Raw genomic sequence first — 18,408 nt, 5'->3', positions numbered from 1 at the left:
CAATGTAAGACTTTCTGCGAGAACAAGGAACGTGGTAAGTTATTGATCCTAACATTGGGTCATATTTATCTTCATATTATAATAATACTTTTTTAAGGGCTTTACATGGTTTTGAAAATGATTTTTTTATTTAATTAACACCTTTATATTAATCATAAAATCATTTATTCTTATTTGATTGTTATATTTTTTATATAAAACATATAAACATATATATATATATATATATATAGTAAGTAATTACCGTAACATATGAACACACGAGAATTAGTTGTGGATCCCAAAAAAAAAATCTGCATTAAAAGTTTATCTTAATTTATCTTTCTACTGAAGTCGAGAAACATGTTTATTTAGGAATAAGACTTCTAAAATTTAAATTTAATTACCAATAAGTATTGAGTGGATGGTAGGGATTTAAACTCCACAAAATATTCTAGAACAAACTTAGTAGTATATACAAATCAAAGGTTCAGATTTATCATTATAGTAGTTATGCATATTTTTTTTTAATTAAATTGGTTAATTTAAGAAAATATCATATGAGAAAGTGACATATAATTTGAGATATCATTTTATTGGGCATGTGATATTAATAATCCATGGTTTCGTCTCATGTTATAGTATCAAATCCTATTCACATATAAAAATATTCATGGTTAAGAAATATATATATATATATATATATATATATATATATATATATATATATATATATATATATATATATATATATATATATATATATATATATATATATATATATGTTATAATTAATAATAATAATTCAAAATAAGGTTATAATTTAGTTAGTTTTTAAGACTTTATTTATTTTATTTTAGCGAAATGTATTATAAAGTAAGTGTTTTGAAGTTTATATATCCCGTAGGGTTAGCTCAATTGGTCGGGTTCTTCTCACTAAAGCACCTTTCTAATGTGAGGTCATGTGGTTAATTCTCTTTGATGTTGTCAGGGTCAGAATTTGCTAATAATGCGAGAGGATGTGATACCTTTGGGTGGATCTTCCTCATATTTCCTTGAAAAAATGAAGTGTTTTGAAGTTTATTATGGATTAATTTCTATGGGTGTTTACCGGTCATTTATTAGGTGGGTAGGAATGCATATTTTAGAATAGGTCTTCTAGAATTTTAAATTAACTATTAGTAAATATTAAGTGAATGGTAGAGATTTAGCATTCATAATATGACCAAATATACATATTAATGTACTAAAATCAATGGTTTATATTTATGTCCAAGATAGTTTTGTTTCAATTAATATATCTAGAATTAATTAATTAAAGAAAATGTCGTATCAACATGTGTCATATTTGACATGTGGTATTGATAAGTCGTGGCATCAGCCCATGGTATTGTAACAAAAGTTATTAGCCGAAGGCTTCCTTTTTCAACTTAAGGGGGATGAGAATTTTATTTTTCTAATTGACAACCTAGATTGATTCTCAAGGGAATATGCTCAGAATATGCTTCGTCTAAATGCTTATCAATGGTTGTAGTGTGTTAGAGAGTTTGTTATGTTGCATTGACTTTTAATAAATTTTAAAATTTGATGTCCGAACGCCAACCAGTTTCTTAGGGATTTTCAAAGCATACCTATTTTTAGAAAAATTGTCTTATATCTTGGTTGTAAAGGATAGAAAATTTTCAACACTTCTGTTTTTCATCAATACCTGGGACTCTTAAGTTAATAATAATATTTTTGTTACAATAGTTAATAATAATATTTTTTTTGTAATATTTTTTTGTGTTATATATTTATCAATGGTATATACAAATAAGCCTTCCGCTATATCAACCACATTAATAATTTTAATGTGGTCATACTAGCGTAATATATACATACTCTCTTTTTAGCCAACCAAATTAATAATTTTAATGTGGTCATACTAGCACAATATATACGTACTCTCTTTTTAGCTGAAGGGGTCTATTTCAACTTATGGTGGATAAGGATCTGTTGACTTTTTTTTTTACTTGACAACCTAGATTGATTCTCAAGGGAATATGCTTAACATATGTTTTATCTGAATGATTACCAATAGTTGTAGTGTGTTATACATTTTGTTAGGTTGCATTGAATTTTAATAAATTTTAAAAAATTGGTGTGTGAATGCCCACCAGTTTCTTATGGATTTTTGAAGCATAACTAATTTTAGAAAAATTTCGTTATATTTTGGTTTTACAAGATAGAAACTCTTCAACACTTCTATTTTTTATCAAGACCTGAGCTTCTTAAGTTAATAATGATATTTTTGTTGAAATAGATTTTTTGTTATATATTTATCGATGGTAGGTACAAATGAAGCCTTTAGCTATATCAACCACAGTAATATTTTTTATGTGGTTGTACTAGTTTAGAAGTTTAGAGAATGGTAGAGACTTAACCTACATGGAATATGTCAGAATATTCATTGTAGTATGCAAAGATCAAGGGTTTAGATTTATCTCCAAGTTAGTTATTATCTTTTAATTAATTTATCTCAAATTAATTAATTAAATAAAATGTCATATCAACATGTGTCATATTTTGCATGTGGTATTGATAATACACAGTATTTTAACAAAACCTATTTACGAGTCCAAAATTTTCATGGTAAAGTGAGTTGAATTTCCATGGTTAAGAATATTGTTATATATATTTAATTCAAATATTAATTTCTTTTTATGATATTATTATTAATAATTTAAAATAAAGTTATAATTTAGTTTGTTTTGATGATTTTTTTTTAATATGGATAAAGTGAGATGTATCATGAGGTGATGTTTATCATGAATTGATGATCCATTTTAATTCATATGACTACACTAGTTATATTATAATCAAAATTTAATTTTTAATACACCTTGGTATATAATATGTAGAAAACTAACTACAATTACAAACTATGTAAAACACATCTAAATACAAAATAAAATTCAATATCTAATATATTACAATACATTTTAAACGTAAGATTTATCTTTCAAATATAATAATAATTACCATTCACTAAATTAAAACTTTAAAAATATTTATAATTGGGTCGATATATGCTCTCGAGCATAGTCTAGAAGAGATGTTGTAATGTCCTATTATATTATGTTATACCATCTAAACATTTTGACTTAGTCAATTAAAAATAAAATTAATAATTTACCATTTACATTTTTTGGGTTCCAGGTTTTGACAACCCAGGGTTTTTCCCATGGTATTTGTTATGGTGAAGCCAATTCTAAGGCTTGAATAAATCTATTATGAAATGCAAGATTACCATCATAGATCCATATTAACTTACGTTTGATCCCTAACATCACTTATGATGAAGCCTATTTAAACACTTGAAAATTTCCATTGTGGAATGCAAGATTAGCATCTTAGATCCATCTTAACTCTATATTTAATCCCTCTCATATTTTGGGTTCCAGGTTTGACAACCCATGGTTTTTCCCAAGGTATTTGTTATGGTGAAACCTATTTTAAGGCTTAAGGAAATCTAGTATGAAATGCAAGATTATCATCTTAGATCCATCTTAACTCTACATTCAATCCCTAACATCACTTATGATGAAGCCTATTTAAAGGCTTGAAAAGATCCATTATGGAATGCAAGATTAGCATCTTAGATCCATCTTAACTCTATATTTGATCCCTCTCATTGCTTGAGAGATCGAGATTTAAGATGGATCTAGGTTGGTTGGGACGAAAGGCACTCTTTAGTCCAATATGGAAGAGATGTTGTAAGGTTATGTTATGTTATGCAAACAGTTTGGATACGTCAAAGTAGATAAAGGTAAAAAATAAAATTAAATAAAAAAATGGATTGAAAATTATAATTATTAATTATTAATAATTAAATTATCCTAGATCCATCTTAACTACAAGAGCCAAGAGAGATCAAATCTCTCAAGGTGTAAGCATTTCCTCAAGTTTTGCACTAAAAAAAGGCTTGCATCGTGAGAGATTTGATCTCGTCTTCACACTTGATAGATTCAGAGTCACATTAGGGGAATTTTGATGTCTAAAATGGGCCTCCTAAGAAATTTGTACAACCAAAATAAACTTTATAAGAACCAATAGGATTCAAGATGATGATGTCAACCATGGGGGATGATTCACCATTTTTGGAGTAAAAAGTAAAAAGATTAAAAAATAATAAAATAATAAAACTACTTTTTCAACTCCTATTTTCAACTTATCTCACTAAGGTTTTACTCAAATTTCGAGTGGGAGTACTCGTTGTATGCGAAATTTAATTCCTTATCCAATGAGTAGTCGTGTTGCATATTTTCGATTGACTCTACTACACAAAAAATGAGATATACATGAAAACACGTCATTGCAATCACATTTTATGAACGTTTATAATCTCTAACATTTAAAGAAAAAACTTTAGTAATCCTTTAATAAATATTTATAGAGCTCTCCCTTTTAACAAACCATTTTCGTTTCATGCAAATGTACTTGAAACTTCAAGCTCAAATAAAAAACCTTTTTAAAACTTCCACCTCAAATAAATAAAAACCCATTTTCATTAAGCCTAATGTTTTTCACAATATGCACGAGGCTTATGAACAAATATTTGACTTTCAGTTTGAAATGCACCAAATTAATTCACCCTCTGGTTAGTTGTAAATAAAACTTATATTAGTATATGGGTAGATTTAGGTTGTTGGTTAGTTGGCATGTTGAGATATTTTCTCAACAAGCTATGTACTAGTTTGGAATCTGTTGGATCTCATAAGCACTATTTATGTGGCTTTTATTTTGTTCTTAACCTACAATATATTAATATTTTTGTGTGGATTTTTTTGCACTATGTTCTCCTATAGTTTCTTATTTGGTATTAGAGCCAATTCTGGCTTAACTGCCATGAGGGAAGGCCAAAAAGATGGAAAATAATACATTATTGAGAATTAACTCATGTACATAGGTTAAGGTCTGATGATCATAGGTTAAGGTATGATGGTGTTTAGCTTCTGTCTGCATGAAGATGGAGTGTTTTGTATGAGGTTTATTTCTCTATGTGCTTGAGCATTTGGTTTGAATCCTTGATTAGCTTGAAAATAGTAAATGCATGTGTGATGTCATCGAATGAAATAGAGAGTAATGTAATGTTATGATTTTGTATGTACTCGTTTTTTTGAAGTAAGAAAGGTGTGGTGTTGATGCTTGATAGTTGTCAAATCTGTGACTGTGTACCATATTATTTCTTGATCATGTTCTCATGTTTGAATCCCATCTTGATGACATCGAGACTATTGGCACTTCTTCTGGTAGCGGTGTCCATGGGTGTTGTAATACGATTGACATATTCATATCAATTTAAGTGTCAAAATCATAAGAAGACATTCACACACATAGTATGGTGGACATTGTGCATTTATATGGGTAGCCATTTGTCATGCATAATACCTAGTATCACATAAAATTTCTTAGAGAAGTGTAACTGTGACAAGTCAAAGGGGATCTAAATTGTATGAATAGACAATTTTCTGGAGAAGATACGCCCTCAGATTCACTCTAGATGTGCACATAGTGCATATTATTCCCTCAATTTTGGCTTCCAAGATTGACTAAACCTCATAGCAATTGCAAGGTGGAGATACCCATCCAGAAAACAAACTATGAATAAAAAAAGAAAATTGTGTAAAGCCTGCATGTATGATCATTGCTTGTTTTATTGCTACTAATCAAGAATTGTGCCATATCTTTGATCAATTTAAATTATATCAAAATGAAGGATATGATTCCATCAAGGTTACGCCTAGAGTAAGAGTTTGAATCCCAATTTATCCTTCATTCCCTACATGGAGGAAATATGAAGAATCAATAAGGAAAAAAATTTACACAAATTAAGCATGTCTTCTATGCAATGGGTGCATTAATTTTCATAAAGATAATGGTTGTTAGGCCTTGATTTTTGAGATAGATCTCTCTCTGGATTTATTTCTTGCTATTCCATGCCAATAGGAAACCAATATCGCAATATTAGATGATGCCAATAAGCAATCAATTTCACGTAGCACATGATGATATGTGCATATTTGAGGTTGTTATAAGATTTTAATGAGTAATTGATTGGTATTCTTGTCATGGGATTTGTTGCTTTGTATAATATGTTTTCTTGTTTTTTAGTTAGATTTGTGTGTAAAATGGTTTTGTTTGTAAAAAGTGTAGAACCAATTATCGATCAATGTTGCATGAATTAGATTAGTGCTTCTGGGTGCTCGAAAACGCTTGAACACATCACTAGTTTCATTGTGTTTATATACTGTTATGGTTTGTTGTTCTTGGTGCTTGGAAACCCCTAAACAATAGCTATAGGTTACAATATGAGATCCATGTGTGTGAAATAGCTCAAGTTGTTTGATCAACTTTTGAACACTCTTAGTATCCAAACCACCTTCCTAGCAATTAATGGATAGCTGAAAGAAAAATATCTAACAGATGGTGGTAGGCCCATATGGTGGTTCATTACTTAACAACTTTTACTGTGGAAGCCTCGATGATCCAAGATGTCAATATTGTTGATCTTGTAATGTTCGTCAACAATGGTTAGATATGGTTACGTTTTAAATGGAGGTCAGTGACAACTTGAAGATGTAGTTTTGAAATACTAGTGTTTGCAAGGTTCTAGAGTGGATATGAGTGTTGATGAAGACCAATCATACACATGAATTATGTAAATGTAATTTTTCAATCATGTAATAATGTAAGCATTAAGGGAGGGAGTTAGAAATAATGCTTATATTAGTATACATGTAGATTTAGTTTGTTTGTTGGTTAGGTTGTTGACATATTTTCTCAACGAGCAATATTCTAGTTTGGAATCTGTTGGATCTCACAAGCTCTATTTATTTGACTTGTATTTTGGCCTTGATTTGTAATATACAAATAGTTTTTGTGTGGAATTTATGTGAACTATGTGTTCTCCTCAAATTTCCTAGTTTGTTGACCCCCATTCACTTTCTTTTTTTAAATAAGGGTCAGCATACTTTTAAACAATGAGCACATGCCAAGAAAACACAATATTATGCATTTCATGAGTTTTGCAAGATGTCACACTTTTAGTTGTTCGAAGGTTACGATTGTGTGATAAATCATCTACATTGTTAATCTTTAGGACAACAACGATATATTTTTGTGATTTTAAAATAATATTGTAGACCTTCTTATCTTGGCTCCCTTCTTAATAGTTTTGCAAGCTCCTCAAATCTTGCAACTCGACCTCAGCTTTGATACCAATTTAATGGAAACTTAAAGGAGGAAAAACGCACAAAATACACACACACAAATAAATTTATATCCATTAAAATTTCTCACATACACATTCACTGAATTGCAACTCATGGCTTACTATTGGCTCTTTTGGCCTCATGGCTTACACACATTACAATGACCCAATCATGGGTATAAAAGGGCCACACTTACTAAAATATGGAATCATGACAATCTCTAACTTAACTTGTGTTTTCTCCAACCAACTAAACTTCTAATATTGAACCTGACTTAACTCAACTCAACTCCTGAGGTGTAATTGACTATTTCTAACAATTGTCAAATAAAATGATAATTATTCCATTACTAATTTAATAAACTAATTTATAATAATTTTCCCCCCCAAAATCTAAACTCACAAAATAAAATTAAAATAACCTTATTTTCAAATCTAAATATTTTTCTTAAAATATTCAAATAAATTCAAAACCTAAAATTCTATGCTCATAGTACTTACAATATTTAATACACATAAATGTATAAATGATGGGTGTTGTCTTTAGTGTGACCTTTTGGAAGCTTTTCCGGTCTAATTTCTCTAAAATCGGCACAAATTTATTGAAATCACAAGCTTGATGAGTAATACTTGCACAATTGAAGTGCCATAAGGGTTTTTCACATTGTTGAATCCATATATACACTCAAAAACCTGTTTAAATAACATATATCAAGATTTCACCTCAAACTTTTTCTGCCAAGTCCAGAAAATCGCACTAAAGACAACTCCTAAATAATGACGTACCTTTGAAAAGAAAATGATATACACATAAATGTATAAATAATGCCTACGTTGAATATATAAACATGTTACATAAATCCTATTTAATGCGCCCATTTAACCCCACCCACAATTAGCTACGCTCTTCTCCTGATTCAACGATGGGCCAACTTTCGCAATCTGCATGCCATAATCTACTCGTGTACCTCCGCTACAGGAGTTCCGAATCCACCAATTGTAACTGCGCTCGCAAGGTTTTTGAGCCAAAAACCGATCGGTTAACATATCTAGATGCACTAATTGTTGCTTGTTTTTGGGTAATATTCATAAGATGTAAATCATATTTTGCAAATGGATGCATATCGTCTAGATGGAAAGCACCAACCAATAAATTCTTGATGTGATAAGCATGGATTATAACTCCAAATAATCTTCTAATTTAAGTAAAACATGCCACACTCAACTAACAAGACTCCATGTATATATTCTAGCATGATGTGGGTTTGTAATATATTTTTCTATCCCTAAATATCCCAGAGGGCTTTGGCTTCTTTTCAATGAATTCGTTTTTCTTTTTCATCAGTTTGTTTTCTATCCATGTCGCTCTCACCTCTGCTATTGATGTGCGCGAAATGAGTATCGATGAATACATCAATTTCGTTAATCCTCCACCAGTGCACAAATTTCAGGTCATATCAAATTTCATTACTTTTTTAAAACAAGTATAAGTGTGTGTATATATATATATATATATTCGTTCCTGACTCTTTCCTTTTTCTTTAAAACATAATATATATTCCTGACTCTTTGCTTTTCTTTTGGCACGCAGAATAAGCTTGGACAAACAATTCTTTGCGTAAAATTCAGCGATCAAATATCTGTGAAGTATGCGCATGACAATTTCACGCGGGTAAAGCAGGATAGTGTTTTCAACCTGAAGCCAATAGAAAATCAAATTTAGAAAATTTTGAAAATTTGTGTGCGTTAAAAGGGTTTGAAGAAATCACCGAAACCAAATTCCTCGACGCTCAATATTTCCAACTTTGACTCCGGCGCCGTCAATAATTCAAAGTTGGGCATTAAGTCTGAGTGTCCAGAGGACACCGTGGAGGTCAGGGAAATCAAACGTGAAGATGTGGAAAGAGCGGGATCACTGAGACAATTTTTAGAGAGGGGAGGAAGAAGGAAAAATGCCATACCTAATGTCAATTATAGAGATGGTTCTTCACGTGAGGTAATGTTATTGAGATTTATAAATAAAAATATGGATTTAATTTAATTTCCAATTTACTAAAAATCTAAATATCTAAAAGTGTAAATCTCATTTTGCAATATAAAAATCTAGAGAAATTTGAATCTTGTGAAGATTAAATTTCCAGAGATACAAATTTCATTTTTTATACAAAAATTGATTGAACCTTCTCAAATTTGATCCCTCTTAATTTTTAATAAATCTAAAATTAAAATTGATGAATTTATATTTATTTAAATAGATCTAAAATTAAAATTAATCAATTCATATTTATTTACTATTTATTACCATCTTTACCGTTTAATTCATTTGTACATTGAAAAATATAGTCACAATTCTAAATCCATTTATATACTCAGGATTCTACATCTTTTTATATGTCCATGGTACATGGTCATTTGAAAATATTTTTATATTTTTAAATTAGTTTATTGTTTATGCATTCATTTCGCATTCAAAAAATATACCCATTTAAATATTTAAATCTCTTTATGATTATTTTTTTGGGAACATTAAAAAATATTTTAATTAATATTAATATTTTTTTAATTTTTTTGGATATACATTTCAACTAAAAATATAAAATGTTTTTACTTTTAATTATTTTATCTATCTCTTAAAAATTAAATTACTTAAATTCTATATAGAAATATTTAAATTATTTTATTTATTGATAAAAATAAAAATAAAATATTTTAACCTTACACATTCATTTTTATTTTTTAATTATAAACCACATTGTTTCTTAAGATTTTATTTTTAGCTGCGCAACCATCTATGCCATCTATATTTTCTAAAATATTCATACATAATTCTCGCGTTCTGTGTTATTGTGGTTAACAGCATGCTGTTGTGCGTTTCGTGTGCGACCCTGGTAAGCCTACAAGTGGCGTATCTTCTCTTATAAAGATATGGCGTCCACACATTCCTGAAGATGGTTATTTTAGTAACAGCCAAATTTGGCTCTCCTCTGAGACTAGTGGTACAGTGGAGACCATAGATGTAAGGCTTCCGAGCTACGGTGCGACGGGCGCCGGGCGGGCGATCGTGCACGAGGGCGCGGGCGGGCACCCGAGCGCGCAGGCAAGTGGGAGTGCGACGAGCTGCGACGTTGGTGCGACGATCATACAAGTTAAATGTGACGAAATGCGACGATAAGGAGCGTGTACAAAAAAATGGCTAAGTTTCATATGTGAACGCATGAAGGTTTATATGCGTTGGACGTGGGCTTAGAAATTAAAACATGGAGCATTAAAATATAATGGAGCCGACATGTTATATGGAGCATACGACAATGGATGGTGGGGTCGGCCATGAGGTCACCCCCATATAATCTCATGTGAAGCGTATAAGTACAACATGTATGGAGTTCATTTGGAGTAAGCATTCATTCGCTCAAGCCTTCGCATATAGGGGTAAAAGAAGGCGCAGTCTCAGGGAGGTAAATGCGCATACCTCATGCGCATTAGGCTTGAGGGAAGTGTGCAGTTTATCCTAGTTGGAGGTTGGCAAAGAGTGCCATTGCGAGTGGAGCTTTGTACACAGTTTTATGTAGGTTTTTGTAAGGAGGTTGAGTGCCTCAGGTGAGCACTCTCTCTTCGACAAGGATGCATGAAATGTTGCAAAAGGCAGGTGGCCTGTCTTTTGTAAGAATATTGGTTAAGTGTGAGGCTTGGCACACTTGTTGTAAAATCTGATATTCTTGATATAATATTATTGTTGGGCAGACTGTTCGGGGAGTTGCCCCTCCCTTTATACTTGTATTGTTCTCGGTTTATTGTTGATGATTAATGAATGAGAATGTTCTTTGTTGAAGTATAAAGGATAACATTTTATTCGGTTATAAGAACACAAGTTAAGTAAGTTTATGTTAGTATAGGCGTAGCCCATAAACGTTAGTATTGTTAAAAAGAAAGCTTTCGGTGGTGCCGCACCTCGCTACAAGCGGTTGGAAGATCACCGCAGGTGTAGGGGCGTGACAGTTGGTATCAGAGCTCGGTTGGAGCTGGTGAGCAAAGGTTGCTCATGACATGGCAGATATGGAACTCAAGGAACTTGATGATCTTCAAGAGCTCTTTGATGAAAGAGCTCGGTTGAAAGCTAAAATCAAGCAAGTTGAGGAAGAGATAAAGAAGAAGCTTCTTGGTAAGAAGGTTGAGCTTCTTCAACCCAGTTGGACAATGGAGCAAGGTGGAGTTGCAGATTGTGCCATCAAGGAAGAGGAAGCCGTGATGATTGAGGATGTTGCAGACATGTCTACGATGAATGATGAACTTGAGGCTAATCAAGTTGAACTAGGATCGTGTAGTTTGTCAACATGTATGGATGAGGTCACTCACATGGAGGAGCCTCATGATGATGAAGTGAGTATTGGTACTTGTGTTTCATTTGGGCATTTGGGAGATGGACTATGTGCAGTGAAGGGCAAAGTCAGTTTGTCAAGGCAAGAGGACATCTTACCATGGATGACTATGATGGAACCTTGTATGAAGAAGCAAGGATTGTCAACTATTGCAGGACTTGTTGGGGCTACTTGTGACCTTATGGTTGAAGGTGCAAAGGCCCTTGACAAGGGTGGGACTTGATGATCGTTGTGGTAGAATGAGTAATGCTTAGCCATATGGAGAATTGGCTGAGTGCCCGGCATGACTCATGGACAGATTGAGGAGGGCACACACTTGTGATGTTTTGGGTGGACTTCTCATGGCCGAGACCAAGAGGTAGTCTTGGTGGACACTTTGGTGGAGGAGCTATGGCGAAGGGACTCATGACATGATGATGATGCAATGATGGGATGGTTGGGTGACCGATTTCACTAAATCGAAGATAGCAGTTTGAGTGAGGATGACCGATTGTTGTGGTAGGTCTACTTGGTTGGACTACCTGGACAACATAGTCATGGACATCAGGTTGGAGACTTGAAGACATGGAGCATGGCAGAGACCTATGCAAGGACATTGTGTGGAAGCACTTGTAGAGATGTCAAGGGACATCCAAGGAGGAGTGCTAGGACAGGAATGTTATGCAGGAGGACTTGAGGATGGCACATTGCAGATGATGAAGAGGGCTTCATGGACCTGAATGGGGCACATCGAGAGTTGATTACTTAGATGAAGTTGTGAACAGCTATGGAGCATTCCTACGACATGGGGAGCTGAGGCATATTGTATGCTTGCTGAGGTGTTGGTTGAGGGATGGATTATGGAGCTCATGATGACATGAGATTGTTGTGACTTTTAGGGACTTCATGTACGGTGGACTTAGAAGATCTGATGCATTGAGGAGCTGAGGTCAGGTGACTTTGACGCAGTATGGGATGCATACTTTCAAAGTACATGTATGGGCATGACTTGGAAGAGTGACTTGATGTGGAGGATCGATGAGGCACTTTGGAGTGATGGAGTTACAATGATAATGCTTTGGTGATACACCTGAGCATGGATTATGGATGGTGAGCTTGGTGGCAGTGGTCACTAGGCCGAGACATAGTGGAGAAAGAGTCTCTACATATGTTGCAAGGATGTTTGCCTTGTGCAGAAAGGTCGACATCCTGAATGATGATGATCTTGGTGGAGAGCTACCGAGATGGTATGTTGTCGAGGACGACAATGATTTCAGGTGGAGGAGAATGTAAGGCCTCCGAGCTGCGGTGTGACGGGCGCCGGGCGGGCGATCGTGCACGAGGGCGCGGGCGGGCACCCGGGCGCACGGGCAAGCGGGAGTGCGACGAGCTGCGGCGTTGATGCGACGATCATACGAGTTAAATGTGACGAAATGCGACGATAAGGAGCGTGTACAAAAAAATGGCTAAGTGTCATATGTGAACGCATGAAGGTTTATATGCGTTGGACGTGGGCTTAGAAATTAAAACATGGAGCATTAAAATATAATGGAGCCGACATATTATATGGAGCATACGATAATGGATGGTGGGGTCGGCCATGAGGTGGACACCCCCATATAATCTCATGTGAAGCGTATAAGTACAACATGTATGGAGTTCATTTGGAGTAAGCATTCATTCGCTCAAGCCTTCGCATATAGGGGTAAAAGAAGGTGCAGTCTCAGGGAGGTAAATGCGCATACCTCATGCGCATTAGGCTTGAAGGAAGTGCACAGTTGATCCTAGTTGGAGGTTGGCAAAGAGTGCCATTGCGAGTGGAGCTTTGTACACGGTTTTATGCAGGTTTTTGTAAGGAGGTTGAGTGGCTCGGGTGAGCACTCTCTCTTGGACAAGGATGCATGAAATGTTGCAAAAGGAAGGTGGCATGTCTTTTGTAAGAATATTGGTTAAGTGTGAGGCTTGGCACACTTGTTGTAAAATCTGATATTCTTGATATAATATTATTGTTGGGCAGACTGTTCGGGGAGTTGCCACTCCCTTTATACTTGTATTGTTCTCGGTTTATTGTTGATGATTAATGAATGAGAATGTTCTTTGTTGAAGTATAAAGGATAACATTTTATTTGGTTATAAGAACACAAGTTAAGTAAGTTTATGTTGGTATAGGCGTAGCCCATAAACATTAGTATTGTTAAAAAGAAAGCGTTCGGTGGTGCCGCACCTCGCTACAAGCGGTTGGAAGATCACCGCAGGTGTAGGGGCGTGACAATAGAGGTGGGATGGACGGTAAGTCGAGAAGAAACCCATAGTTAAACGCAATGGTCATTACAATGCATTTATTTTAAATAGTTATATTTCCTTATTTATAATAAAGTCATTTACATTATATTTAATAAGTATATAGGGGACACAAATTTTACCATATTTAAATGAATGAGATTTACTTGTGGATAAATAATGATTGAGATTTAATAAGTTTGTCATAAAGATTAAGTCAGGTAGGTTTAAGTATAAATTAATGTAGCTTGTGAAATTGTGGATTTCTTTTTATTGATTATAAAAAATTGGATGATTATAATAGATTTGGTGAAAAAATTTATTGTTTCAAACTAGTTATTAATTTGAAATACAACTACACACTAAATTCACCTCTCAGTTACTAAACTAAACTCTATTTTAGAGTATTCTCTATATTATTTTAACAATATTCAGGTTCGTGCAGTTTTTCAAGCAGCAAAGACTAGTTTAGTGTTGAGGAGAAGAGTCACTAAATTAAATATTATGAACTAATAATCCATGACTGATGCAGGTGCTTCCGCGGAAATATCATACAACTGACCCGGTGTTCTTTGTTTATTGGACGGTAATTACATAGTTTGAAGTTTGCTTCTTGTATTAAAAAATCATTTATGACGCAGAGTGCTGATAAGTCAGTGCCTTTGATGCAGTCAGACGACTACCGAAACGGTTGCTATGACCTAGAGTGTCCAGGATATGTGCGACTCGCTGGCGCCCGCTCTCCCGGTACAGATATCGGGCGGGCATCAACGTTAGGAGGAAGGCAGACTGAATTTCAAATAAATATTAAGCAGGTAAGAAACCTGTATTTTTTGGGTAGATATTTGTTTTCTTGATACATCATATAAAAATATTGATTGTGTTTGTGTTTCTGATTAAAATATTGATTGTGTGTTTCTGTTTCTGTGGTTTATCACTCTGATTATTCAATGTAGTTTATTATCATAATTATTTTTTAATATTATCGTTGTGATGATATATTATATTAAATGGTAAAAAAATTTCAGATAATTAATAAATTTATATGATAAATCTAAAAAATCAATATTTACTTATGTTTTTTCGTCTGGTTATTGACTTTCTTGAATTTAGAATTTGTCTCTCTTTCTAATATTTTATTACTAATACCATAACATTAATATTTTAATATTATCAATCTTGGTTTGTACTAACATTTCTAGATTCATTAGATGACTTTACTAATAATTTTGATATTGAGCTTTTATCCTTATCTTAATAATTCCAATTTTTTTTAACTAATATTCAATAATAATTTATTAATTCCATTCGATTATTAATTATATTAATCAATATTATTATAAAACATTCCCTTTACCTATCTTACTATAACCTAGTACTGATAATATGAATAGGAATTAAGATTTCTAGACTTATTTACCTAGATTGAGTATCCTATTGGATATTAAATGAATAAGTAAATTAAAAAGAATTAAATTAATTAATTTAATAATTCAATAGAAATATATAAATAAAATAAAATAGAGTAAAATACAAATATATAATATATTAAAATGTATAAATTATTAAATTAATTATTAAGAAGAAAATTGTTGATGGTCACAGCTAGCGGATTGGAAGATCTCCTTTTCCTATTTAATATGTAACCATGATCTGACTCTTCAACTTATCATGACGATGAATCACACTAGTTGGTTCGAAAAAAGTCCACAAGTATTTTCTACATGCCAATGACACAAAAAAACCTTCTTAAACAATTTATTAGTGTTAAATTTGAAATTTGTATAATTCATATTGTAAAAATGTTTTTCAAAATAATTATATTATTAATATTTCATCCATATTACGAACCAATAATAATATTTCATCAATATTACGAACCAATAATGTAATTTATACTTGAGACAAAAAAAACACAAAACTTGAACTAAATATTAATAATATGATAGTGCCAAAAACATTTTTACAATACTTATCACATTCATTCAAATGTATATTTATTAATATAGTGACAAGGGACTAAATATATAAAATATTATTGGATGTACAGCGAGTGGTAGCAGAGGCAGGCCGCCCAGTATGGGCTTTACTATTTGAGAACGAGGTTATCGGTTATTGGCCGCTCTCACTGTTCGACGGTCTTAACAGTGGCGGTCACTACTTCGATGCTGGAGGCGAAGTTTGTTATCGTCAAAGGGACCCAGGATTGGGCATGACTAGGACACCCATGGGTAGTGGTGGCTTTCCGTGGACAGGCTACCATCATGCGGCATATCACAGGTTGCTGAAAACGTATAATATCGTCGGGGAAGAAATTAATTGCCGACCTTACAAAATGGAAACCAAGCCGGCATGTTATTCAATGGAGTATGAACACACAAATAGTCCATTCTGGGGTAAACGCGTCTTCTTTGGAGGCCCCGGAGGTGTTGAGAATAACCCTGACTGTGTTGCATGATAAATAATATCGTGCATAATCAGGCGTAGATTTTAATTAACGCTGACTGTTTTTATAGTTATATAATTTGATGTATGGTTTTAAAATTGTAATTTTATTTTATTTTAATGGTGATATTAAAGATATGAATAATGATAGAATTTTAAACTATTATGTTTTAAGTTTTATATTTTTGAATAATTATTTTAATTATAATATTTATATTTATAGATTGAAAAGTTATAGTCACTACAGATCTATCTAAAAACATGTGTAATTTTTAGTTGTTGTATTCTTTAATGTCATATATTTTTAAGTATACATTAATATTAATTCATATTAAAATATTTTATTCAATTTATATTGGTTATTTTATTATTTATAATATTAAAATATATTTTTTAAGATTTTTTTATTTTTTATTTTTTTTTATATACAAATATAAATAAAGTTGATATTCACATAAGTGGATTTATTTAGAGAATATTTTACTTTTATTTTAATAGGTACATGTTTCAACTCCAAGTTGAGAATGGACATACTTATACATCGCCTTCACAGTGGGTTGTAAAATGATATTTAATTATTGTGAAATTATTATGGTCATGATGATATTTAGTTATTGTGAAATTATTATGGTGATGATGATGATGATTAAAAGTCCACTAAGACTAATGTGGTCTATTGGACCTTAAAATGGTAAGAGAATAATTGAGTCCTTCACATGGAAAATATTTTAAAAATTAGAATAGATGTGAGTATGATAAAGTGATTTTCATTTTCAACCCTACCTTGTGAGAATTAGTTCTTATCTTGGCAATGTTCATTTTATTCTTAGTATTGGTCAAGATAGAGAGATAACTCTAATTTCAGAGATTGGGATTAATCACCTCCTTATAATACCTTAACTTCTTTTTTTCCTCTGACTCCTTATTGTCCCACAACTTATGCTTAAATTTCAAAGTAATAATATGTTTAATATTATTCTTATTCTTCAAGATGATCTCCTGCTTTACCCCCCAATGGTATAGCCAAGATTGGGAATCCTTGTGCTAGCCTTACTTGAGCTAGAGGTGGGGATTTGGGTTAGAGTTAGAAGAAATTTTAGGAAACCTCTTGGTTGCCATGTTGTATAACTTCTTCTTATACATGAAATACCTAGCCATGGCCATGTTTTCAATAGGGTAAAGGCTAACTTCAATCAAGAGGATAGGGTAAGGAGTATTTCCTTTAATCTTGAGGTTGTGGGTTATAAATTGCTTTTGGATCAGCATGATCTTCCTCCACGATTTTAGATATACTACAACCCCAAACCTTACATCCATATAAAATAACAAGGATGTCGAGAGTCTGAAAGAGTAGCTTCTTTTCACTCCATGCCCAAAGATATATCAACTTAGAATTGTTTTCAAGCCCAGAATAATCTTTTCATACTCCAATTGTCATTTTCTCAATGTTATAATCCCAATTGAGTTGACGATGAATGTTGATTCTCATATATTTGTATGAAGAAACTTTCTTCAATTATTAATTATCATAAATTATATTATCATGGTTGATGTTTTGGATTTAATTATCAACTTTAGTCTTATCGGTATTAACAGTCATACCCATCTTGGAGTAGTAATCTCGGAGGATTTTAAGCTGCATGTCGATATCATCATGGCTCCTAGATAAAAGAATGATATAGTCATCATAAAGAGAAAGAATAATGACCATGCCAGTGAGATTGAGGCCATCAAAACATGCAACTTCTAAACACTCTTCTAGCTTATCAATGTAAATGCAAAAACGGGTAGGGAATAAGGGCATCCTTGCATAACTATAATATTGCATGTAATTTCATTTGACCAACCCTCGATGGTCCTAATATTGGCAATAAAATTCTCATATAGCCTAATCACAACATCCCTTAGCTTAGGATGAACCATTATCTCTTCCATAAGCATCTTCCATATCCTATCCCAAGGAATGCTGTCAAATTAATTTTTTCTGAAGTCAATTAAAAAAGAAGAAGAGATTAGTCTTATTATTGCGACATTCCCCTACAGCAATACTAAGAGTAACAAGATGGTCTATAGTTGAGTGATGTCTCATAAATCTAG

At 32.7% G+C, this 18,408-nt stretch overlaps 1 protein-coding gene across 1 annotated transcript in view; it reads left to right on the top strand.

The window, feature by feature from the left end:
• The window catches only part of LOC149147915 (uncharacterized), a 93,647-nt gene extending 77,323 nt beyond the window's left edge, over positions 1-16,324 (top strand). Inside the window, exons 7-13 of the mRNA XM_089442004.1 lie at positions 8,577-8,682; positions 8,823-8,903; positions 8,985-9,227; positions 10,089-10,328; positions 14,399-14,452; positions 14,538-14,681; positions 15,917-16,324. Of these exons, the coding sequence (XP_089298130.1) occupies positions 8,577-8,682; positions 8,823-8,903; positions 8,985-9,227; positions 10,089-10,328; positions 14,399-14,452; positions 14,538-14,681; positions 15,917-16,324 (1,276 nt within the window). The remainder of the gene's footprint in view (positions 1-8,576; positions 8,683-8,822; positions 8,904-8,984; positions 9,228-10,088; positions 10,329-14,398; positions 14,453-14,537; positions 14,682-15,916) is intronic.
• The last annotated feature ends 2,084 nt before the right edge of the window (positions 16,325-18,408 follow it).

This window comes from Pinus tabuliformis, chromosome 9 (assembly GCF_031772625.1).
Source record: "Pinus tabuliformis cultivar Carrire ecotype Pingquan chromosome 9, CPIR1, whole genome shotgun sequence".
In the NCBI taxonomy this organism is placed as follows: Eukaryota; Viridiplantae; Streptophyta; class Pinopsida; order Pinales; family Pinaceae; genus Pinus; species Pinus tabuliformis.
This window is presented reverse-complemented; position numbering and strand designations above follow the sequence as displayed.